This window comes from Scyliorhinus canicula, chromosome 9 (genome assembly GCF_902713615.1).
Source record: "Scyliorhinus canicula chromosome 9, sScyCan1.1, whole genome shotgun sequence".
NCBI classification, from domain to species: Eukaryota; Metazoa; Chordata; class Chondrichthyes; order Carcharhiniformes; family Scyliorhinidae; genus Scyliorhinus; species Scyliorhinus canicula.
The window spans coordinates 133478824-133505463 of NC_052154.1; the positions used below are offsets into that span (position 1 = coordinate 133478824).

Sequence of the window (26640 nt, forward strand, 5' to 3'; positions counted from 1 at the left end):
TACTATGAGGGATCAAAGTTAAAATACCTGGGATCTGAGTTGGCTCTGATAGTGTGGTCGATTAGCCTAGCCCACTGGCTGTTGGGGCTATAGGACTAGTCTTCTTCCATCTCGCTTGTGTTTGTGCAGTGAGCCCTTTGCACTGAGTGCGATTTAGAAATCAAGGGTATTCAGGAAGCTGTACCATTGCCATGAATAATCAGTACAGGCAGAGATCGGGAGGCAGGTTGTTGCCTCCCCTCTTGTGTGGCTAAATACGCTGTGTAATGTTACTGAGCCATAAACACCACAAAATTGTTCTCTCCATGAAGAGTTAGCTGATCTGACTTGAAGCTACAATAGAGGGAAAGGATAGGGGGAAATCTATCAGGGCTGCTGCAGAATGTACATGTATGGTCATCAAGGAAGGACAGGACTGGTTCAGCTGCAATACCTCCCAATGTTGATTCTCTGCTAACCATAGCCATCTAGAACCAAACAGTACGAATAACCTTGGGTGACGGTGTGATGTTTGCACGTTCTCCTTGTGTCTGGGTGGGTTTCTTTCGTGTGCTCCGGACTTCTCCCACAGTGCAAAGATGTCTGGGTTACGTGGATAGGGTGGAGGGGAGTGCCCTTTGGTGCAGACTCGATGGGCCGAATGGCCTCCTTCTGCTCTGTAGGGGGATTCTATGAACCATACTTAGGTGACATGACAGAGTTTGGACCATATACAACTAGCAGGTTTTGAGGAAGATTTTTCTGTTGCAGTGTTGACACATTCAATTGCCTGGACAGAGCAGATGGAGAAAAATCACGTGCCCAGGATTGCACACAGGAACGTGCCTGATTTTCCTGTTTGGTGATTTAAATGCATGTGGAATTGGGTGGATTCCCTTATGGCCTCTAAAGTAATTATTCCCACTAGTTCTGCTTTCCTGTCTTGCATCCTGGTATTCAGGTGCAAGAACAGGAAAATTGGCCCAATTGCCAGCAGGAAAGGAACTGGGAAAATGAAGAGAAAGCAGAGATGATGCTGAGAGAGTTCAGTTCGAGAGACACATACATGGTTCAAGTAGGGAGCTTCTTAAGTAGGAAAATATTGTATTGTACTGCTGCCAATGGAGTGACAGATTGTACAGTACAGGGGCTGAGTGTCTTGAATCATTTCCAGTGCAAGTAGATTGATGGGATGGTAACAGCCAGAAGTGAGTCCTTTAAAAATCCTAAACAATATATAAACACTCGTGTTCTTGTTTTTTTTTAAAGCCACTGACAAATTATGGCGGTTAATAATTACCAGCTGTCTGAGGAGTAGGGAAACCCTTTCAGACTGTAAATAGAGCAATGTTGCTCTCCTGTCAACAGAATTGGACCTCAGCTACTGTGCAGATTTCCTGTCCACACTTTCGAACTTCTACAGGAAATCTTTCTAGATCTACATTTCCTGAACAGGACCGCTTGTTTGGAAAAGGAAATGGAGTTCAGATAAATGTTTGAAAAGAGTAAGACGGTAGCAGTGGGACTTGGCAATAAAGATCTTTCTCCCTCTGCTGTAATACAGATCGTGCTGATTCTAACTGTGGGGCTTGGCTCTCTTTTAACACAGCAGGTCTTCCTTTCTCCTGTAATGCAAGAGGTCATTCTCTCAGCTGATTAGAGATCCGGGTCCAGTTTAACCATATTTTTTAACCATCTGATGGTACGCTTTGACGACATGAACACATCTTACGTGGTCATTCCTCTCATCTGCATAATCAAACTGTCTCTGTCTAGCATTATTTTGACCATTGCATAGATGCTATATAATCAGTGCTCCTCTGATTTTCCTTTCTTGATCATCTTAAGCTTCAAATAAAATTTCTATCTGCTTCCTCACTGGATATGAAGACTCATCACATTGTCACCAATTCTAACTCATCCTTTGAAGCCTTGAAATTGTGAAATTCCTCATGGCCCTCAATTTTCCCTTCCCTCGACAGTTTACAGGCTTTTAAAAGCCAACAATGTTGTCACTTGACAGTCTGATTTTCCTCATTACCTCTCCAACTCTTCGCAGACCTGGTAACATCCTGCCTTGGACTTTTCACTAGGTTTTCTCAATAATAATTTAATAAAAATACATAGCAGGTAAAATATTCCAGTTTGGATTATCTTTATTTTTGATTCATTTGCACTGTTTTCTCTTCTTGCCTGAAGAGAATAAATAAGTGCTCAGGTTGTTCGGCACTTGGCATAATGAGGTAGAGAATATCAAAAGCTCAACATCAACATTTTTACAGTTCAAAGAGGGTTTCTGGCTCGCTTTATGTTTTTTGGTTGCCGTTGTCAACTATCTTCTGGCTCAATGCCACTACCTGGATTAATAGTAAAGGGGTCCAATTTCTCTATGTGCTGGTGATTATAACTAGGTTGATTGTAATCATATCATGCAAAATAATTCTTGCTTCCATGGGAGATGCCACAATGCCTTCATTTGAAGGTAACCATTTTGTCAGCACTCCCTCACCCTTAATGGGACATCAAAGCTATTCTCTGCAGCCATGAGTGATTACAGCTGAACATTTCTCAGGACTTGAGATGAAAATTGGAACAATATTGAACACCTCCGAAGCATAGATTGTTTTGGGTGTCCCCTACAATATAGTCGTTTGGAGTTTCCAAGACTGTGTCTGTGTGCTGCACAGTATTGTTTTATTAAGAGACTTAGACAATGAAAGTCACCCTAGGCAACAAGGGGTTCAGTCTAATTTGGTGTGGTCATTTATTTTCTTTTTCCACTTGCTGAGTAAGTATCTATGGGGTGGTTGATTTTGCATTAATTGTTTTTTTTAAATCTCTTTCTAATGCCCTTGGGCAGCTTTCCTTGTGTTCAATGTTTTTGTTGACCATAGAATCGTACAATCCCTATAGTGCAGAAGAAGGCCATTCGGCCCATCATGTCTGCACCGACCTCCAAAAGAGCACCCTACCTAAGCCAACTCCCCTGCCCTATCCCCATAACTGTTGGACATTAAGGGGCAATTTAGCACGGCCATTCCACTTAACTTGCACATCTTTGGATTGTGGGACGAAACTGGAGCACCCTAAGGAAATCTACGCAGACACGGGGAGAACGTGCAAACTCCACACAGTTACCCAAGGTCAGAATCGAACTCTGGGGCGGGATTCTCCCCTACCCGGCGGGGCGAGGGGTCCCGGCGGGATGGAGTGGCGTGAACCAGTCAGGCGTCGGGCCGCCCCAAAGGTACGGAATCCTCGGCACCTTTAGGGGCCAAGCCCTCGCCGCGCCGGAGTGGTTGGCGCGCCGCCGGCCGGCGGGAAAGGACTTTAGCGCCACGCCAGCCGGGGCCAAAGGGACTCTGCCGGCCGGCAGAAGTCCGCGCATGCGCGGGAGCATCAGCGGCTGCTGACGTCATCCCCGCGCATGCGCAGGGCGGGGTCACCTCTGCGTCGGCCATCGCGGAGGTTGATGGCCGACGCGGATTGGAAAGAGTGCCCCCATGGCACAGGCTCGCCCATGGATCGGTGGGCCCCGATCGTGGGCCAGCCCACCGTGGGAGCACCCCTCGGGGCCAGATTGCCCCGTGCCCCGCCCAAGACCCCTGAGCCCGCCCACGCTGCCTGGTCCTGCTTCTAAGGGAGGTGGTTTAATTCACGCCGGCGGGACCGCCATTACAGCAGCGGGACTTCGGCCCATCGCGTGCCGTAGAATCGCCGGGGGGGGCCCGCCGACTGGCGCGGCGCGATACTCGCCCCCACCAAATCTCCGGTGCCGGAGAATTCAGCACCCGGCGGGGGCGGGATTCACGCTGCCCCCCCCCGCCCATTCCCCGACCTGGCGGGGGTTCGGAGAACCCCGCCCCTGGTCCCTGGGACTGTGAGGCAGAAGTGCGAACCACCATGCCACCATGCTACCCTGATCTGTCTCAAACAATGTAGAGGCTCATAGTCTTTCTGAATCCAACAAAATCAAGTTCTGCCTCTTTAACTTACTGCTGGCCTTTAAGTCCTGTAGCTGTAGACTATTTCTCACATACCATAGGTGAGCTGTTGATCAGAACTCTCCCTGATGCCTGGAGATTACCCAAAATATGTTACCGTAGAAATTTAGACAGGGCCCAAACTCTACCTGTCATAGAATGTTGTTTTCTGAGGTGGGGACAAGTGGCATGGGAAGTACCCACTCAAATAAGACTGAGATTCCATTTAAGCATCGTGCAGGAAGTTACTCATTATTCAGGATGAGGAAGCCAGGTGGACTAAGTGCCCACTGTCACTCATGGTGGCTGAAGAGTGTGTTGAATATTTCAATCACCTGTTGATCGTTTTTTACACTCTGCCTAATTTCTTTCCCATTGAAGTTGATGAGAAAACCTGACCAACATTCCATTCTCAACCAACACTATCTAATACTTGCTATTGTCCCATTGTGATTTAGTGTGACCTTACTGGTGAAAACGGACCACCACTTCTATCCGGACAACAAGCACAACCACACAATGTCATTCTTTCTGTGTGCCTTCGATATTTCTGAAGGATGTGATAAGGCTCTGTGTAAATACAAATCTTTCTTTGTAGAGGATATATATTCACAAGAACCTCAAAAGTTTTTATTTTCAGAGAAACCCCAGTGAAGGAGAAATCCTGATACTGGATTAAAAAGAGTAGCATGGAAGGGAAAGGAAATAAGAAAGTAGAGATTAAATCAAACCAGGTTTGATTTTAAAAGCTAGAAGATTATACAAAGAAGAAAGCATTCAGAGAGTTGAAGAGTTCCACAGTTTTCAAATCCTGGGAAAGGATGAATTAGAACCAAGACTGAAGAGAAAGGCAGCCGCCTGTAATTGTTTATCCAAATAAAATGATTTCACCCTCTAGTCCAAGTTTACAGAAATGGTCATTGTTCAGAGGCTAGCTGTGAAACGATGTCCTGACAGTTACTGAAACTGATTAAATAAATGCTAGCACTATTTGTGATTCCAGCCTTGTTAAATATGGGAATGCAGAGCAGCTCATATTAAACTATATTTCTCACCTGCTACTGTTGATATAAAATGGCTTCTCACTGCAATAATGCTAACGCCTCACGTTATCCTTGTTGAGCTCACTAGTGCCAGCATAACTGATACTTTAACAATCTTTGCACCATTTTTCTGTCAGCTTACACATAGATTGCGAGTTTACCCTTATTTCAAATCAGCGTTGCACTGAAACACAGCCAACTATTTGGCTGCACTGTCAGCAAGTAAACCAGAAACCAAATTCACCCGATAGATGGGGAAGCTTAGACTCAGTTGACCTTTTGGTCGTGCATAATCATTTCTAGCCTTATACTGTCAAAAATACAAGGACGTTCTCCAACCTGCATTTCAAACTTCTTAATGTTATTTTTATCATGTTCTCCTCTGATTGGATGTCTCTGATCATGTTGACTCAAGTCAAATTGTTACTTCCCTGACAGCACTCAAAAACTAACCATGAAGGTCCATGTTAATGCTTCTGTTGATCTTCCCTCTTCTTTGTGGTTAAACGCTAACTCGCCTTCAACTGCAATAGGTGAAATTAGTAGAATGAGTAGACAACTATGGGGCAAATCCCCGATCTAACAGCCCATGGTGTCTCTGCATTGTAAACATTTTTAAATGGTTTCTATTTCACCCCATCAACCTCACTTGTTGTTTGGCTGTGGTACCAGGGTAGAACTCTGTAATTTATAGCCAGGAAACTCTTAATGATTCAATTTCTGCCACAACGTTTGACACAAAATTGTTTCTCGATAGCACAAGCTTCTAATGAGAATAATAAAACTGTTGGTTCTCACCAAAATTACAGTATCTGCACATTGAAAGTTAACCATGGAAATCTAGCATTCCCTGCAGATGCAGATAACATTCCCGGTATCACTCCAATGGCTTTGGATCTGTCCTCAATTTTAGTGGGGTGGGGGGGGGGGGGGGGCAGATGGGACCTAAGGTACTCTGGATACCCTTGCCTTAGTTGAGGCCCTAAGTGGCCAATTATTTTGAGACTGACAGATGGAGATCAGAGACGGGGGAGAGGGAAGGGGAAAAGGGAGAGCCCAACTGATCACCCAGTTCAATTCTCTCTTACCGCCCCCCACTTCCACATTGGGTGCACCCCCCAAACCCTCCTCCTGCTGCGCTCCTCTCCCAACTAGCAGGACCCTTCCCAAATCACCCTGCACCCCAATACCCCCACGTTTGTCCCCCCCATGAATCCCCCAATCTGACGTCCATCCTGACTCCAGGACTTGGAATCCAAGGACTGCTTGTAATCCCAGTAAAGGCCACCTATGGCACTGTTGGGCTGTCATATTTGCCAGCTCACTAAGGTAGGGCTTCCTCCCGAGTGAGGTTGTGAATCTCATCTCTAACGATTTGCTCTGGGACATTGGGAATCTGCAGGTGAGTGTTTCCCACTGACATTCGGGTGGTGGGGAGAGGTGGGAAACCCCGCTACCTGTTAAATTCACCCCTAGACATTGCTCCTCAGTAGGGTGTGCTGTTCAAGTCCTTGAAGGTGGAAATCAATTAGAAAGTACCGATTAGAGTTGAACTTCTGTTGAATAAGATGTATCTGGGTATGTAACAGTTTACTGAGCCATAATTACTTCTGAACACCTATCTGGCCCTAATAAATTAATTTTATTTATGCAGAATGGCAAATTTCTTAATTTATTCATTTCATGCACAAAAATTCATAGATTATTAATATTATTTTTTTTACATTTGTTTGATATTTTAGCTTCACTGTAATTACATGTGTATGTTCTAATCACTGCCTGTAAAATTATAAAAATTATAAAACTTTACTTGTTATTCCTTGGTTTTCTGTCTGTGGAATTCTTCAATGTGATTGGCTGCTTAACCTGATCGATGGCATCATTGTTGCTGGGAGCCGAGCGGTGGCTGGATGGAATTTAGTGGCTGGGATGGGGAAATATGCCACAGAAACTCCTCAATCTTTGTGGTCGGCTTTCGTAAAGCAAATGCCATCACTTTGCCACTGACTACAATACCTGGGGCCATGTTAAATTATTGCCAAAACATTTAATCTCCTGAGGAATGTTCCGAAAGCATTCCTCACTGTCCCTTCCCCAAAAAGATAGATCACTCAAAGGTCCAGAATCCGAACAGCCACCTAACCCGATGGTTTAAATTATTTATTTCTGACTCACGCTGTCATTATTACATTTCCATAGTTCAAGCAGCTCAGTTGGCTGGACAGCTGGTGATGCGCAGCAATGCCAACAGTGTGGGTTCGATTCCCGTGTCAGCTCAGAGTACCATGAAGGCCCCATCTTCTCAACCTTGCTCCTCACTTGGGGCATAGTGAACCTCAGGTTAAATCACCATCAGCTCTCTCTCAAAGGGGGAAGCAGCCTATTGTGCTCTGGGACTGTGGCCATATTTACGTTTCCACAGAAGTTGACTCTACCTTTCTTTCTATTTACCCTTAATACATGATCCAGATCCTAGTCAGATTTTCATTTGTATCGGGAGTTTATCGCACTGTCCATAATGCTGCCTCTTTTGTAGTGAACAAACAGAAGAGCTGTTTACTGGATAGTATCTCAATTCGTACAAGTACGGCCAGGTTTGTAGATAGGTATCCACGCCAGGGGACAAGCAAAAACCCTTCTCCACTGGATAAAATACTTCTTCATAGTTTCATAGATTCCATGACATGTTTTTAAGCCACATTCTGTGTATGAAGTGAAAGAATCCAGATAGAAACATGTTGGTTCTCTGCTCTACTGGAAAGAGTGACATAATTCTAACCAGCATGTGCTCTACATCCACATTCACAAACCCTTCTGAAGGGCTTCATAAAGATGCAGATTTATAGATGTTTTTACGAGTTGTAGATCTGGAGAGTTTCTTCGTACAGATATAGAGTTTTATAGCACGAGAGGAGGTTAATTATCAGTCGCTATGGGTGGCTTTGAGGGGAATGGCAAACTTTCAAGATACTGGTTTCTTGTGTGTTGCAAATAAAAGCAGAGAATTCCAAATAATTGTATCCGATATACTTAACACAAACTTCTTTCTGTCAGTCTTTCCCATCTTCTAGCTGTTATTGTCATCTACTCTGTCTGTGTGTGTGTTGCTATGCTTGTGTGTCTCCCTTTCTAACCAATTTATATGTAAAGCTTCAACTGAATGCCTTCAGAATAGTGTTATCCTACAGCTTTGAACATGAGCCAGCCGACTGCTGCTGCTGCTGCTACTGCCCTGTGACGGTGACATATTGGGCACCTTGTCCTGACTTTGTAATCGGTCTTGATGCACCAGCAAAAAAATTCAGCAGGTGCTTCAAGAGATCGAATAGATTCATAAAAGAATGCTTGGCCAATTTGTTTTTGGCTGTTTATGACTGGAAATACCTGGCACAAACAGCGTTTAAGCAGGTTGTTTGTGCATAATATCAAACTGGAACATGATTTGTCTGCCTCTCCTTCCCTGAATTAGAAAAGATTGCCAAGCATTTTTTCATGAAGTCAGTGCATTTTTAAAAGCAGAAAGAATTGCACCAAATATTCTCCCGTGCCCCAATCTAGGGAGTATCCTGTTTGACTTTGGAATGATTTGGAAGCTCAGGCAGTGATCTGTTGTCTGTTATGGGAGTGTACAGGTGATGTGACTGGTCTCTTCTGCTTCCCAGTCTGGACCAGTTGACGGTACCAGTTGGGGAGCTGCTAAGAAGGTATACGCTATGTACCTCGTCATGTATTTAGTTACAAAAAAACTTTCCCCATTGTCATATTGTGGCTTTTTGATCAATTGGAATGATTCATTATTTTTAAAGTGGACCTTATCTCTTGGCTGTATTTAAAGATTCCCTTCTTATTCTACTTTTCAGTTCATAAAATATTTCCAGTATTACACAATCAAAAGTCTCCTCATGGATCTGTATGAAAGTAAATGCTGTCAACCTGTAACTGGCCCTCTGCTAAGCACCCACCCTCAAAGGCACAGTTCAAGTTTTGTTGGTCCACAGAGGAAAATAATTACCCCATGTTGGCAACAAGGTGCTTTTGTTGCCATTGAAATAATTATATTCCGTTTATCAATGGATGTAAATCAGGCAAAAAATGTCTGCTCTATATTGGCAATGTGCCAAGGGGTGAGGGAGCGCCTACTGGCTTGTTGTGGATGGATATCGTCTATCTTCGAGTTTGTCCACTCACCTAATATTCGTTGAAGGTTTGGTATGGTCTAACACACCCTTTCTCCCGTGTTGACGGATTATGTTTCCATGGACATTGGCTGCCCTCTGGCCTCTTCCTTAATTTCATGTCTGAGCCAAGATAGCAAACTCTTACGGGCTATTTGGCCAATGAAGGCTTCACAGCCATACCTCACCCTGATATCCATTGCACCTGCCATGCCCAACAAGAGCCACTTGCTGATGACTAGGAACAGGATCCTTGGCTGCTTTTAGCTGCCAAAGCCGGGAGGAACTGAAGTTAATTGTAGCAGTTTAAATGCTTCCTGAGGTAATATCAGCAGATAAATCAAGCCCAACACCCTATGTCGATGTGGTTAATTATACAACTCACCTGAGCTATAGAAGCAGCTGATTTTAACTGGTACCAAAACTGTTGAAATCCAAGGAGACACTCGGACCTATAGGAAAATAGATAGCTTTAAAAAAGATTGCTACCTTAAGGTTAGCTGGGAAACAGAGCCCAGATTAATTTTGTCCACATCCTTTACAGGCTTCAAACCCTGGACAGTTTGAGAGTGACACAGATGTCTTATGGCAGCGCGGTCAACTTCCTGACACAGTCTTCCACCATGGCCGAGTTGGCATTAACACAGACCGTCCTGATGAAGCTCTGGTTGTCCATGGAAATGTGAAGGTCATGGGCTCTTTAATGCACCCTTCAGATGCTCGGGCAAAGGAGAACATCCAGGAGGTGAGAGAGTGTGTCAGTCACTGATGAATGTTTCTGCGTCTGGCCAATGGGTGCATCTGGCTGTGATGTAATTCAACTCAAGGGGCATTTTTGTTTCTTAATAAAGGTGGTGGTGTGTTACAGTTCACAACATGCACAGTTACATGTGTGTTGTAGAAGCTATGGATAGTGATGGTAGAGGCTCTAATTTTGTTTCCATCATATAGCTGACCAGGAATCTCTCCGACTCTTACCACCAGGTGTGTATTAGAAGGATTTGCAAGTTAATGCTCAACCTTTTGACCACATTATGAACTTGAACCCAAAGCTTCTGGTTCAGAGTTAGGAACTTTACCCATTGCACCATAAGACCTTCCTTAGATAAAAGCAATGGTGAGAGAAAAACAGATCGATGGAAGAAATAAAAATAAATTGATAGATATAAAAATGGGTTGAAGTTGGAGGGGAGAGTTCACAGTCTGAAGTTGTTGAACTCAGTGTTAAGTCCGGAAGGCTGTAACGTATCTAATCAGAAGATGAGGTGCTGGTCCTCCAGTCTGCACTGGGCTTCAGTGGAACATTGCAGCAGGCCAAGGACTGACTTGTGGACATGAGAGCAGGACAGTGAGTTTAAATGGTAAGTGACAAGGAGGTCTGGGTCCTGCTTGCGGACAGACCAAAGGTGTTTTGAAAAGAGGTTACCCAGGCTGTGCTTAGTCTCTCCAATGTAGAGTAGACCGCATTGGGATCAGCAATTGCAACAGACCAGATTGAAGGAGGTGCACGTGAAGTTCTGCCTCACTTTAAAAAAGTGTTTAGGCCCAGAGATGGTGATTAGAGAGGAGGTAAAGGGTAGGTGTTACTTCTTCTCCGATTGCATGGGAAGGTGCTGTGGGAAGAGAGTGAGGTGTTGGGGGTGATGGAATGGACCAGGGTATCCAACATCTCAACAACTTCCAGTTCCCCGGTCCTAACCACCTCCTCTTTACCATGGATGCCGAAGCCCTCTATATTTCCATTCCCCATCAGGATGGTCTGAGGGCTCTCTGCTTATTCCTCAAACAGAGGTCTGAACAATCCCCATCCACCACCTCTGTCCTCTGTCTGGCTGAACGGGATCCAGAGGGGCCAGTTTAGCTCAGTTGGCTGGACAGCTAGTTTGCAAAACAAGATCAACAGCGTGGGTTCAATTCTCGTACCAGTTGAGGTTATTCATGAAGGCCCTGCTTTCTCAACCTTGCTGTGCACCTACACATGTTAAGGGAGCATTGGTTTTGTGTATCCTGTTTATTGTACTACGCGATCCATTCTAGATTTCTGTCCAGCTGCGCAGCAAAGAGAGAACATTGCTGATGGACCTGAGATTTACAGCATTTTTGTTGTTCTGTCATATCTTTTATCTGGGTTGGATTTTGATCTATTTCCCAGATGTGAAAAGTCACTGTCTATCCAAAAGTCACTATCTTTACCAAAATTCACTCGACTCTGGGGTGGTCCCTGGCAGATTGGAAAATAGCAATCGTGACACCACTGTTTAAAAAAGGAGGTAGACAGAAAGTGAGTAATTATAGGCCAGTTATCTTAACTTCGGTAGGAGGGAAGAGGCTGGAATCTATCATCAAGGAGGAAATAGCGAGGCATCTGGATGGAGTCCCATTGGACAGACGCAGCATGGGTTCATAAAGGCCAGGTCGTGCCTAACTAATTTAGTGGAATTTTTTGAGGACATTACCAGTGCAGTAGATAACGGGGAGCCAATGGATGTCGTATATCTGGATTTCCAGAAAGCTTTTGACAAGATGTCACACAAGAGGTTGCTGCATAAGATAAAGATGCATGACGTTAAGAGTAAAGTAGCATGGATAGAAGATTGGTTAATTAATAGAAAGCAAAGAGTGGGGATTAATGGGTGTTTCTCTGGTTGGCAATCAGTAGCTAGTGGTGTCCCTCAGGGATCCGTGTTGGGCCCACAATTGTTCACAATTTACATAGATAATTTGGAGTTTAGGACCAAGTGCAATGTGTCCAAGTTTGCAGACGACACTAAGATGAGTGGTAAAGCGAAAAGTGCAGAGGATACTGGAAGTCTGCAGAGGGATTTGGATAGTTGAAGTGAATGGGCTATGTTAAGGCAGATGGAATACAATTTTGACAAATGTGAGGTTATCCATTTTGGTAGGAATAACAACAAAAGGGATTATTATCTAAATGATAAAATATTAAAACATGCTGTTGTGCAGAGGGACCTGGGCGTCCTAGTGCATGAGTCGCAAAAAGTTGGTTTACAGGTGCAACAGGTGATTAAGAAGATGAATGGAGTTTTGTCCTGCATTGCTAGAGGGGTGGAGTTTAAGACTAGGGAGGTTATGCTGCAACTGTATAGGGTGTTGGTGAGGCCACAGCAGGAGTATTGTGTTCAGTTTTAGTCTCCTTACCTGGAGACTGGAAGGGGAGACACACAACTTGGGTTTGAAGATTTCATTGGAACAGTCTTGCTTTTGGCTCCAACTGTACTTTTCTGCCAATGCAGGTGGACACCACAGAGCAGCTGAGGAGGATCACACAGATGCGGCTGGTCCAATATCAATACAAACCCGAGTTTGCTGCCACAGCAGGCATAGAGAATTCATCTGAGACAGGTAAAAACTGGCAGTTTGGAGAGTGGGTTTGAAATAAAGCACATTTCTTAATGAGTTGAAGTCGTGGGCTTGGTATGTCCAGTTGGCAAGCAAATGTCTCTTAGTCATTACCAGCTGGCTTCCAGTAGGGAGCAAGCCACCCAGGCCAGGAAATAGTGGGGAACTCTGGGATAAACAGAGGATCATCAGTGGATTCAGCAAATACTGAGCTTTACAAACTGGGCATGTTTGAGAGTCAGTCCTCACTCTGTACAGAGTTAGCTGATCTCAGCCGAACTCCCCTTTGCTTCAGTGCCTGAGAGGGATAAGCAGCCAAGTTGACCATTCCTGCAGGAATATTGCATGAATGTGTTTGTTATTGAAACCATAACTGAGCAATGATCGGTACCTTCAGAAGGGAAAAGGGTGATTGGGTGTGAGGGAGGGGTTGGTGCTGGCAGTAGATGATGTGATGAAACATTTCAGTCTTGAACCTGACTGCCGTCATATGAGGAACGATTGAGGATTCTGGGTCTGTACTCGTTGGAGTTTAGAAGGATAAGGGGAGATCTTATTGAAACTTACAGGATACTGCGAGGCCTGAATAGAGTGGATGTGGAGAGGATGTTTCCACTTGTAGGAAAAACTAGAACCAGAGGGCACAACCTCAGACTAAGGGGATGATCCTTTCAATGAGAGATGAGGAGGAGTTTCTTCTGCCAGACGGTGGAGAATCTGTGGAAATCTTTGCCTCAGAAGGTTGTAGAGGCCAAATTACTGAGTGTCTTTAAGACAGAGATAGATAGGTTCTTGATTAATAAGGGGGTCAGGGGTTATGGGGAGAAGGCAGGAGAATGGGGATGACAAAAATATCAGCCATGATTGACTGGCGGAGCAGACTCGATGGGCCGAGTGGCCTAATTCTGCCCCTATGTCATATGATCTTATAACTGGACAAACATTGGGTGAATATGGCATTAGGTGCATTTCTCATTCGGTGATCCAGTGCAGGCATGGTGGACCGAATGGCCGCCTTCTATCCCTTAACAATTCAGTGATTCTGGGTATTTCATTAATTGGAGAGAAACTGTGTATCAGATACCAGCACAATTCCCACTGTATTTCATTTTCCCAACCCTTCCAGAGAGGAGATAAGAATACTGACATAATTATAACCAATGTTTTCTTTAACACCCCAGTGTTTGTGATATTGATGCTTGATGCAATTTCCCATCAGGTGTTATTGCACAAGAGGTGAAGGAAATTCTGCCCGAGGCAGTGAAGGAGTCGGGGGATGTGGTGTGCGCCAACGGAGAGACCATTGAGAACTTCCTGGTGGTTAATAAGGTAGAGTGGCCCCCTGCTGGCTAAACTGAATATAACCGGCAATCCAGTACTGTTCCTGGTCCCAGCAATCACTATTTCCAATGCTGCCAAGCTTTTAGCCAATTAAAGAGGCAGTGAGCATTGAAAAAAAACAAGCTGAGCCTAGGTTACAAAAAGGAAGAAGCATTTTGTCCATTAATCACAGGACATCAGTTATTTCGTTTTGTATTTACACTAATATAGAAATGTGATTATAAGCATTGACAGCCCATGAAATACATGACACTGTGGAGACCTGTGAAACAAGGCTGGATGGCGCTGAATCTTAAAGGTCATGAGGTTACTTAACCTTTGAGGAGATTTTGTGCAAAGAAAATACTGATCAGTGCAGAATCTGTGATGATATGCTGGAGAAAGAGCAAGTTTGATCCTTATTTTTCATGTGCGTTTAACTATGCAATCGCATTATAATTGTTACAGTGTAATACTTGGTGGGTTTAAGTTTCTTGTTTTCATCCTCCCTGTTCCATGCAGGAGCGGATCTTCATGGAGAATGTGGGGGCTGTCAAAGAACTTTGCAAGCTGACAGACAACCTTGAAACACGAATCAATGAGCTGGAGACATGGAGCCGCAAACTGGCCAAACTGAAGCGATTGGACAGTATGAAATCCACAGTCAGTGGGGGGACTCTAAGGTACTAGAATGCAGATGAATCAATGAGGGGTGAGGGACAGAGTAGTTGTCCTCTGTTGGCATAAGCATAGAATATTATTCGGGTTGCTGTTTTTCTTGATCATAATATATTTATTCGTTAGCTCGGTCATCAATATGAGGGCAGGATCTCACGTGGCTCAGTAAGTAGTGCCCTGCTTTGGACCCAGGAGCTTGAGTTTCAAATCCCACTCGAGGGCTTATTAGCCATGGAAAGAGTGTAGGTGACATGGTTCAACAGGTTTATATTAATTTATTCTTCCAGCACTCCCCTACTATCCTCCAAAGGAAAGTGGTGTGTGTGAAGATACAAAATAAACAAACTTTGTGGGAGTAAGTGCTGGCTACAATCAGCACACGTCAGCAATTATCCACAGTCAAGAGCCTTTTGAATTGAGAAGCCTGGATCAAAGACAGTGTTCATATTGAGGAGGAAAATGCCAAAGTTTAAAAGACGATAAGAAGGTGGAGTAGGGGTGATCAGGTGGTTTGAGCTTGAAAGAGGAGGTGAGGGCTTCCACAGTTCTAAGGGATAATGGAAGAGGAGCAAATCTCCAGGATTTGATTAGAACAAGAGGAAAAAATATAGACAGAGCTCTCTCCCCAGATTAAAAGAGTGTGAATCACATCAGCTACTGGAACATTCTTTTGGGACTTATGGCCTAGTTTTTCTGAAAGAGTCTGAAGCAGATGGGCCCATGGAGAAGCTGTTCAGATACTGACTATAACCCCTGCTCTTATTTCAGACTCTCTGGGCCCAATGACAGTCGGCACAGCTGCTCAAATATTACAATTATTAATGCAAATCAGAGACTCCAACAGACATCTTGTGATTTGAATGCTGGTCACATGATGCCTATTAGGTCCAAGTATCTTACTTCTTAGGCAGCCCCTCGGAGTCGAGGATGACTTGCTACCACAATAAAAAGTCCAATGTGCGATCTACAGTCTTTGTCACAGCTGGGACAGATGGTGGCTGGAGCAGTAGGTGGTTGGGGTCTCCAGGTTGCCATGTGTCCTTTGCTATCGAGGCTTGGCTTCATCTTGCCCTCAGCAATGAAACACGAGGTGTTCAGCCCCTTCCTGGATGCTTGCCCTCCACTTCGGGCGGTCTTGTGGCTGGGATTCCCAGATGTTGATGGGGATGTTATACTTTTGAGGGGGTCCTTGAATCATTTCCTCTGCCCTCCTGGGGCTTGCTTATGAAAAATGAAATGAAAATCGCTTATTGTCACAAGTAGACTTCAAATGAAGTTACTGTGAAAAGCCCCTAGTCACCACATTCCGGCGCCTGTTTGGGGAGACTGGTGCGGGAATTGAACCGTGCTGCTGGCCTGCCTTGGTCTGCTTTCAAAGCCAGCGATTTAGCCCTGTGCTGAACCAGCCCCTTTTCTTGTCATGTCGAAGCTCCGTGTACAGCACTTGTTTCAGACGTCTCGCGTCAGGCATCTGAACGATGTGGCCCACCCAGTGGAGCTAATCATATTTGGTCAATGCTTCGATGCTGGGGATGTCGGGCTGAGCGAGAACATTGACATTGGTGCGCCTTGAATGGATTTGCAATTTTGTGCAGAGGCAGCGCTGGTGGTACTTCTCCAGGATTGTTTGGTGCCTGTTGTACATAGTCCACGTCTCTGAGCCATATTGGAGAGTGGATACCGCTACTGCTCCAGTGTTTTTCAAACTTTTTTGTCCAGGAGCCATTTTTACCAGCTGGCTGACCTTCACAACCCACGCCGGCCGACCTTCGCGACCACACTGCCTGAACTTCGACACCCACCATTTTTGCTTACCTAGAATGTGACCTAGCCTGCTTGGTCCTCACAACTTCACTGCTTATCATTCAATGTTACATCTCTGTTAAGGACTTCAGCTGACTTCTCACTGCATCCGTTGAAAAAAATCAAGAGGCTATCCTCCAACTCAAGAACATAAGAACAAGGAGCAGGAGTAGGCCATCTGGCCCTTCGAGCCTGCTCCGTCATTCAATTAGATCATCGCTGATGGTTTGTGTACTCAGCTCCACTTTCCTGCCCGAACACCATGACCCTTTATTCTTCAAAATACTTGTCAAGCTTAGTGTTCAAATGCTTTTGTGTTTTTGAGGATTTTGATCGTACATTTGCCAGTACTTCCCTGCATATAACACACTTGAGTATTGCACCCTGAATTGCGTTGGCACAATTAATCAAACCATACCTCAAGAAATCATCTTTATCCTGCTTTGTTCGGCATTCTGAAAGCTGGTCCCGGCTGCCATTTTAAAAAATTGGACACTTCATTCCGCGATCGGGAATGCCGCGACTGATGGGCCCGCAACCCTCCCAGCACCCACCAGCTCGGTCTCCAAGCATGCGCAGAAGCAAGCATCTTCTGTTCAATGAGACAGGATGGGACAGCTTTGGATCTGACCTGCAGACGGCAGAGGTTGTACAGATTCCCATTTGATCTGTAGTTTTGCTCCATTGCAGTGGCAAGCTTGCTGAGGGTGAGGTGGAGGATTGCATCAAGGAAGATCAAGAAAAATATTGGCGTGATGACACAGCCTTTCTTGACCCGAGTCTGAATGTGAATTGGGTCTGTGGTGGATATGTCGATCAGGATAATGTCTTGCATGTCATTGTCAAATAGGCGGAGGATGGTGACAAACTTTTGGGGGCAGCTAAAATGGAGGAGGATGCTCCATAATCCCTCACGGTTGACAGTGTTGAAGGTCTTTGTGAGGTCAAAGAAGGCCATCCAGTGTTTTCCTGGTGGTGGTGATGACTCAGTTGTTTTTGCTAGCTGCTCCTGGGGGTTTTCCAGGGCCTGAAGAGCGGACCCCTGAATCTATTTTTAAACTACATGTATTTCAGGCAGAACAGAGTCTGCTTTCATCCCTCGATTGCGACAGAACTGCTCCAGCAAAGCCTGCCCACAGTTGGCTGAAATGCTAATGGCTCTAGACCTGGAAGATTGGGTGTGATTAAAAACATATTTCCATTGCAGAAAAAGAGCTGCCCCCATTTCAACTTTCCCCGCCACCCCACCCCAACAGGTGTCATGGAAGTGTAGAATATCTATTTGAGTGTCCAATGGTACTATCCAGAATCTATCACTTGCCACAGGGAAAGCTAAAATGGCACTACTCTCTTGTGAACTGTGACAAAAATGTTGTGTACAATGCTAAATATGGAGCAACATCTGTGTGGGTCATGTGTTCTACAACCTGTCGGAAGTGAGAACATTACACAAAGGATAAAAATTATTGTCAGTAATGTTATATAAATGTTTAATACACTTGCATCAAATTACACTCTCCAGTATTTTAATGGAAACATTTATGTGCTTCTGTTAAAATAACCTTGAGAGAAATCTGATATGAACACTTTCAGTATTTGTACAGTAACCATTGACAGAAGTTTATCCAGTATAGAGTATCCTTTTAATGTCTGTTGTTGTTGGGGCCGTTAATACAATCCTGGTTACACCCAGGCTAGAGCCCCGACAAGAACTCGCTTCCATAATAATAATAATAATCTTTATTGTCACAAGTAGGCTTACATTAATATTGCAGTGAAGTTACTGTGAAAAGCCCCTAGTTGCCTCATTCCGACGCCTGTTCGGGTACACAGAGGGAGAATTCAGATATATCGAATTCACCTAACAGCACGCCTTTCAGGACTTGTGGGAGGAAACCGGAGCACCCGGAGGAAACCTACGCAGTGACGGGGAGAACGCGCAGACACCTCGCAGACAGTGACCCAAGCCATGCCCGTTTGCCCCCATATGGAATTTGGATCAATAAACCACCCCAGTACTTTCTCAATATTATCTGCCCAATAATAAAATAACAAATTGGGTAAAGCTAGACCAGCTGACTGTCTGTCTCTCTGGAGAAGCCCCCCCTATGAATCCTTGGGGTCTTACCCACCCAAATGGAAGAGGACACTAACGTGTTAACTCCGACAAAGAAGGAATTGGGGAGAAGGGTGGGGAGACACTGAAAAAGAAATAAAACCTCAGGAGGGCATTCATTTGAATAGTCTGAACCCTGCCCACCAAGGACAGGCGGAAGTTATCCCACTTCTGAAAATCAGATTCGACCCCATTAACCAGACTAGCATAATTTAATTTACGGAGCAAAGCCCAATCGTGGGCCACCAGATTTTCAGGTAACGAAAACTACATCTGGCCAGGTGAAGACATAACATCCCCAGATAGGCTCCTCTCCCCGGGGGGTTAACTGGAAAGTATTTGCTCTTATCCAAATTCAACTTATACCCAGAGAAGGAGCCAAAACTCCTGAGTAGATTCAGTATCTCATCCATATTGGATACTGGGTCCGTAATATAAAGAATCAGATCATCCGTGTTTGCTGTGCTCCCTCCCTCCACAATTTATCCCCTTCCACTTACTGGAAGATCTTAACAATACGGCCAGCGGTTCAAACAGAAGTGGAGGTAATGGACATCCCTGCCTCAGATCTCAATTCAGACGAAAATAACCCAAGCTCAAGACATTTGTGCGAACACTAACAGTGGGAGCCCTGTACAGTAAACAAATCCAGGATATGAAGTTTTGCCCCTAACCAAACCTCCCAAGAATCTCAAAGTATCTCCACCCTATCAACCGCTTTTTCAGCATCGATGGAAACAATCGCCTCCAATCCAGGCACAGGAGAGGGGGAAAGGACAATGTTTAATAGCCACGTATATTGGCTGATAATTGGCAACCCTTGACAAAGCCTGTCTGGTCTTCCGAGATCACTTCTGGGAGGCAAAGCTCCAACCACAGCACGTGCACTTTTTAAAAAATATTTTTTATTCTCCTTTTTCACATTTTCTCCCAAATTTACACAACAATAAACAATAATCAGTAACAAATGCAATGTCAATCCCCATATCAATAACAATGATCCCATCCTCACACAAAACGCCAGACATTAGCCGGCATGTTAACATAAACAAATGACAAAAAGGATTCAGGAATCACCCATAGTCACCATTAACACATACAGTCCCTCTCCCCCAACCCTCCCAGCCCACCCCCCTAATGTTCGTGTGATCCAATTCTTGAAAATGCATAATGAATAATGCCCATGAATTGCAGAACCCCTCCAACCTTCCCCTCAGTTCAAATTTGACCTTTTCAAGCGTCACGAATTCCAGCAGGACCCCCTGCCACACCAGGGCACAGGGTGGAGAGGTTGACCTCTACCCTAACAGGATCTGCCTTCGGGTGATCAACAAGGCGAAGGCTACAACATCCGCCTCTGCGTCCGTTTCCAACCCCGGTTGGTCCGACACTCCGAATATGGCCTCCCGAGGGCCCGGGTCCATTTTCACGTGCAGCACTTTAGAGATTACCCTAAACACCTCCTTGTAGTAATCCTCCAGCTTTGGACAGGACCAAAACATATGAACGCGGTTTGCGGGGCCTCCCCCACTACACAACGTTCACACACACCTTCTATCCCTCAAAGAGCCGACTCATCCTCGCCCTTGTAAGGTGTCCTCTGTACACCACCTTCAGCTGTATCAGCCCCAATCTCGCACACGAGGTGGAGGCGTTCACCCCTGGAGCATCTCACACCAGAACCCCTCCTCCATACCCTCTCCCAACTCTTCCTCTCACTTTGCCTTGATCCCTTCTAGAAGCGCCTTCTCCTCCTCCAAAATAGCCCCGGAAACCGCCGATACTACCCCTTCTCCAGTCCCCCTGTTGTCAGCACCTCCTCCAGCAATGTGGAAGCCGGCTCTACTGGGAAGCTCTGTATCTCCTTAGCACCAACACTTTTGCGAGCAATTTAGCATCTGCATTCAAAAGCGAAAAGGGTCGAAATGACCCACATTCCGTAGGGTCGTTGTCCTTCTTCAGAATCAGGGAAATAGAGGCCTGCACAAGTGTAATGGGCAACGAACCCGGGACATGGAGTCATTAAACATATCTAAGATCAATTGTCCTGCAAAACTCTTATTAAACTCAATGGGGAATCCATCAGGGCCGGGAACTTTTCTTGTCCACATTAACCCAATGCATTTTATCATTTCCTCAGGACCCAATGGGAATTCCAACTCTTCCCCCCTCTCCCTCTCCAACAATGGGAAGGATAACCCATCCAAAAACTCCGTCCTGGCCGAATCTCCTCCAGGGTTTCCAATCTATAGAGGTCCAGATAAAGTCCCTCTTTAATGTTCCTGTTTCAATAACCTTGTTGACCTTAGGTGGGGCGGAAACCAAACTGCATAATATCCCAGGAAGCAGCCTGCCATCTCAGCTGATGAGTTAAAAGGAGGTTGGCCCTTTTCCCCGTGTTCATAAAATACCCCCCCTCGAACGTCATTGCTGGCCCACCACCTTACCAATTGATAGTAATTCAAATTGCGTCTGCCGCTTTTTCCTACTTGCAAGCAACTCCGATGAAGTGGCAAACGAGTACTGATGATCTGTCTCAAGGATGGAGTCCACCAGCCTCTGCCACGATGTTGTGCCGAACTAGTCTGAAACTAAGATCAAATCAACCTACTCCCAATCATTCTAGTGCACTCCATATGCCCATCCAATAACCGCTTGAAAGTTCCTAAAGTCTCCAACTCCACTGCCATAGCTGGGAGTGCGTTCCACGCCCCAACCACTCTCTGAGTAAAGAAACTACCTCTGACATCCCTCCTATATCTTCCACCATGAACCTTATAGGTGTGCCCCCTTGTAACAGCTACATCCACCCGAGGAAAAAGTCGCTAACGTCCAATTTATCTATCCGTCTCATCATCTTATACACCTCAATTAAGTCACCTCTCATCCTCCTTTGCTCGAGTGAGAAAAGCCCTAGCTCCCTCAACCTTTCCTCATAAGACCTACCCTCCAATCCAGGCAGCATCCTGGTAAATCTCCTTTGCACCCTTTCCAATGCTTCCACATCCTTCCTATAATGAGGTGACCAGAACTGCACACAGTACTCCAAATGTGGTCTAACCAAGGTCCTGTACAGTTGCAGCATAACCTCATGGCTCTTAAACTCAATCCCCCTGTTAATAAATGCTAACACACTTCTTTCTTCATGGCTCTATCCACTTGGGTGGCAACTTTCAGAGATCTATGGACATGAACTCCAAGATCTCTCTGCTCCTCCGCATTCTTCAGAACCCTGCCGTTAATCCTGTAATCCGCATTCAAATTTGTCCTACCAAAATGAATCACCTCACACTTAACAGGGTTAAACTCCATCTGCCACTTCTCAGCCCAGCTCTGCATCCTATCAATGTCTCTTTGCAGCCTACAACAGCCCTTTATATTATCCACTACTCCACCAATCTTGGTGTCATCAGCAAAGTTACTAACCCAACCTTCAAAGTTACTAACCCAATCCAAGTCATTGATAAAAATCACAAATAGCAGAGGATCCATCACTGATCCCTGTAGTGCACCGCTGGTGACTGGGCTCCAGGATGAAAATTTACCATCTACCACCATCCTCTGTCTTCTATATGATAGCCAGTTACTGATCCAATCGGCCAAATTTCCCTCTATGCCATGCCTCCTTACTTTCTGCATGAGCCAGCCATGGGACACCTTATCAAACACCTTACTAAAATCCATGTATACGACATCAACTGCTCTACCTTCATCTATGTACTTAGTTACCTCCTCAAAGAATACAATCAAACTTGTGAGGCAAAACTTACCCCTCACAAATCCGTGCTGACTATCCTGGATTAAGCTGTATCTTTCCAAATGATCATAAATCCTATCCATCAGGACACTTTCCAATAATTTACCTATCACCGAAGTGAGACTAACCGGCCAATAATTCCCAGAGTTATACCTCTTCCCTTTCTTGAACAAGGGGACAACAGTCGCCTCCCTCCAGTCTTCCGGCACTATTCCTGTAGACAGTGAGAACATAAAGATCAAAGCCAAAGGCTCTGCAATCTCATCCCTCACCTTCCAAAGAATCCTAGGATATATCCCATCAGGCCCAGGGGACTTATCTAGCCTCCGGCTTCCCAAAATTTCTAACACATCTTCCTTCCGAATATCTGCCTCCTCCAGCCTACCAGCCTGTATCGCACTATCCTCCTCAACAACATGATCCCTCTCCTTTGTGAACACTGAAGAAAAGTATTCATTTAGGGCCTCTCCTATATCTTCAGACTCCATGCACACATTCCCACTACTGTTCTTGACTGGCCCTAACTTCACTTTGGTCATTCTTTTATTCCTCACATAAGTGTAAAAAGCCTTGGGGATTTCCTTGATCCTACCCACCAAGGACTTCTCATGCCCCCTCCTAGCTCTCCTAAGCCCTCTCTTGAGCTCCTTCCTAGCTATCTTGCATCCCTCAAGTGCCCTAACTGAACCTTGTTTTCTCATCCTTACATAAGCCCCCTTCTTCCTCTTGACAAGACATTCAACGTCTTTTGTGAACCATGGTTCCCTCACTCGACCATTTCCTCCCTGCCTGACAGGGACAAACATATCAAGGACTCGCAGTATTTGCTCCTTGAACAAGCTCCACATCTCAGTTGTGCCTATCCCTGACAGTTCCTGTTCCCATCTTATGTTCCCCAATTCTTGCCTAATCGCATCGTAATTACCCTTCCCCCAGTTATAAACCTTGCCCTGCCATATGTTCCTATCCCTCTCCATTGCTATAGTGAAAGTCACTGAATTGTGGTCACTATCTCCAAAGTGCTCTCCCACAACCAAATCTAACACTTGGCCCGGTTCACTACCCAGTACCAAATCCAATGTGGCCCCGCCTCTTGTCGGTCTATCCACATATTGTGTGAGGAAACCCTCCTGCACACACTGGATAAAAACAGCCCCACCCAAACTATTCAAATTATAGTGGTTCCAATCAATATTTGGAAAGTTAAAGTCATCCATGACAACTACCCTGTGACTACCACACCTATCCAAAATCTGCATTGCAATCTTTTCCTCCACATCTCTGTTACTGTTTGGGGGCCTATAGAAAACTCCTAACAAAGTGACTACTCTTTTCCTATTTCTAACTTCAGCCCACACTACCTCAGTAGACAGATCCACCTCAAACTGCCTTTCTGCAGCCATTATACTATCTTTGATTAACAATGCTACTCCTCCACCTCTTTTACCACCTTCCCTAATCTTACTGAAACATCTAAACCCCGGTAGTTCTTTCCATGTTTGCTTTGTAGGAAATTACCTGCCACCTGATGACCACCTTAAGGGCTTCCCACAATGTGGACGGTGAGATAAATTCACTCTTATAAAATTTAATGTATTACCCAATGGTGGAGGACATGCGTTCGCAAAATGTTTCGTCCACCTACAACGCAGTATCCAATCTCCATGGAGGACATTGGGAGGGGCCTCACTCCAGTATCAAATCAACAAAATGTTGGGAATGGTCTGAAATCACAATCACTGAATATCCCACCCTCTTCATCCAAGGGTGGCGAGACATACCACCACAAAACAGTCAATACATGAGTGAACCTTGTGGACATATGAGAAAAAAAAATCTTTATCCCTCGGGTGCAAAAAATCACCACAGATCTGTCCCCCCCCCCCCCCCCCCTCCCCCCTCTCCCCACCCCCACCCCCAATCTGCTCCATGAAAGCCAACAATGCCTTTGCCACCCTTGATGGAGTCAGAGATTAGGGGTTGGATCGGTCCATTCTGAGATCCAGAACACTGTTTAAGTCACCCCCCAAGATTAGCTGTTGCGAGTTCAAATCAGGCATGGAGGCTATCAGCTTTTTAATAAAACCCATATGGTCCCATTTGGAGCATAAACATTAACCAGGATCACCAAGGTACCTGCTAAGGATCCATTAACAATTTCATGTCTTCCATTAGGGTCCGCCAAAATCTTAGTGGCCGAACATTTAATTTTAATTGCCGTACCCCAGGCCCCGCCATCAAAGCCTGAATGAAACATTTGTCCTACCCACTCCTTCACAATCCTGGTCACACAATAGGACAAGGTGCCATGAATGCTTGCATTTGAACAAAATGATCTTACATCAGTGGCCGTAGGATGCTGCAGATTGGATCTCAGGACATCAGCAACACATAAATGACTACTGTTGCCCATAGATGCAGGTGCAATTGACCAGGAGTGGTGAGCACAATTACAGAGGAACTTTTGAGACTATGTCAGAAGGAGGTAGGCCAAATGGCCAGAGTACATGGTCAAAGTGTTGCAGGAAAATAACTTAAATTAGGTTTCTCCTTCAGTGCCTGTGATGGGGATCAACCATAATTTTAATAGGGTGTGAAATCTATATGAACCCAATTCTCCGACTGTGTGCGGGCTCCCTGTGCTTTGTGGTACATTGGGCACAGAGTAGGCCTCAGGCCTTCACACCCAATTACACAATGAGCACTGTATTCATCAGCACTGTTCAGTTCAGCACAGTGGTCATCAATTATCAGGCTTGCGGCGCTACTGTGTTCATTACAAAGGAATACACCTCCATGAACTGTACACTTAGGAAATACTTCTGTTCATTTACAGCCAAACTGGCAGTCATTTCAGTCGGGCAGGAAGTGGGCCATATAAGAAAAGACATCCAAAGGTTGGCAATAAGGTATGGATCCATAAGATGGTAAGGAGTTAAATTTTTTCAGTCTGTCGGGCATCATCTCTCCTTCGATCTCTCTATATTTTAGTATTTCACTATATCTATGTTTATGCCACTTCAGATCCCATTCTGGCCGTTTGAAAATTTAAATCCAGTTTTAAAATCTGGGAAGTGGGGCAGCTCGGTGGCACAGTGGTTAGCATTGCTGCCTACGCCGCTGAGGACCCGGGTTCGAATCCCGGCCCTGGGTCACTGTCCGTGTGGAGTTTGCACATTCTCCCGTGTCTGCGTGAGTTTCGCCCCTACAACCCAAAGATGTGCAGGTTAGGTGAATTGGCCACGCTAAATTGCCCCTAAATTGGAAAAAATAATTGGGTACTCTAAATTTATTAAATTTTTAAAAAAAATCTGGGAAGCCAATATCAGTGGAAAGCTATCAGATTGCTGTTAAAACTACAATTCGTTCACTGTATACCTGCTGTGCTTACCAGGTCCAGCCCTGTATGTGACTCCAGTCACAGACAGTGTGGGTGAATCTTAATTGCCCTCTGACATGAACTAAGAAGCACTTAGTTGCATCAAGCAGGATAACAGAGATAGGCAATAATTGCTGGCTTTGCCCACATTTTAAGAATTAACTTTTTAAAAGTATGCTATTTGGCTTGTAATTCTTTCTCTGAATCTCTCAACTTTTCTACATCTCTGTAGGTGAAGTATATATATCTTGATCGTTTTTTGTTAGTTCTATCTGACCTACAAATTATTGCTCATTGAACATCTGTTCTGAAGTAAAATGAGTCATATCATAAATGGAAAATAAACACAAATTAACTAGAAGCAGAATATACTGTGGACGATTAACAGAATTTCTGATATTTAACCTGAATTAACCACATGTTCTTTGTAGTGATGATGCCTTTTTTTTGTTCTGCTGGCTCAGTGAGTGAATGCACTACCCATTGCAGCCACATAGGCCAGAATGTCCAAGCTTTTTGATTTTTGGTCAGTGCTGCATTAGATAATCATATTCATGTGGTACAAATTGTCCTTGATGCTCTTGGTCTGGAAAAGAGACAGACTTGAGCCAGGATTTAACATCCTGCAACCCATTCCAGTTCAAAAAGCATGTGGCCATCAGATGAACACATATTGAGCACCACTGTATTCAAATTGATGCTCAATGTCTAGGCTTACACTGAAACAGGAAGATTTAGTTGAAACGCTGGTATGCGTCCTCTGCCTGTGAAAACCATATCAGCACAGAATTAAAACCTTTGCAATAAATGAGAAAGAAAATGAGAATAAAGTTTCCTGTGTTAGGATCACACAGTCATGTTTGTCACCAAGTTCATGACTTTTCAAATTGCTTGCAATTATAATTTAGGTGCATCCTTCTGTCGTGATATGCAAACATGCAATCAATGAACACTCAGAATAGGACACAACCAATGGGCAGTCAGGACACTCAGAGGTGGCATCACCACAAGGGGGCATGACATAAAACTATAAAAGGAATGAGGCAC

General features: G+C 44.8%; 1 protein-coding gene across 8 annotated transcripts in view; it reads left to right on the forward strand.

Moving 5' to 3' along the window:
* The window catches only part of myrf (myelin regulatory factor), a 380450-nt gene that overhangs the window by 310708 nt on the left and 43102 nt on the right, over window positions 1–26640 (forward strand). For all 8 annotated transcript variants that reach the window (XM_038807647.1, XM_038807649.1, XM_038807654.1 and 5 more), the window contains 5 exons: window positions 9725–9925; window positions 12435–12543; window positions 13760–13869; window positions 14383–14543; window positions 25051–25123. In XM_038807647.1, coding sequence (XP_038663575.1) covers window positions 9725–9925; window positions 12435–12543; window positions 13760–13869; window positions 14383–14543; window positions 25051–25123 — 654 coding nt within the window. The remainder of the gene's footprint in view (window positions 1–9724; window positions 9926–12434; window positions 12544–13759; window positions 13870–14382; window positions 14544–25050; window positions 25124–26640) is intronic.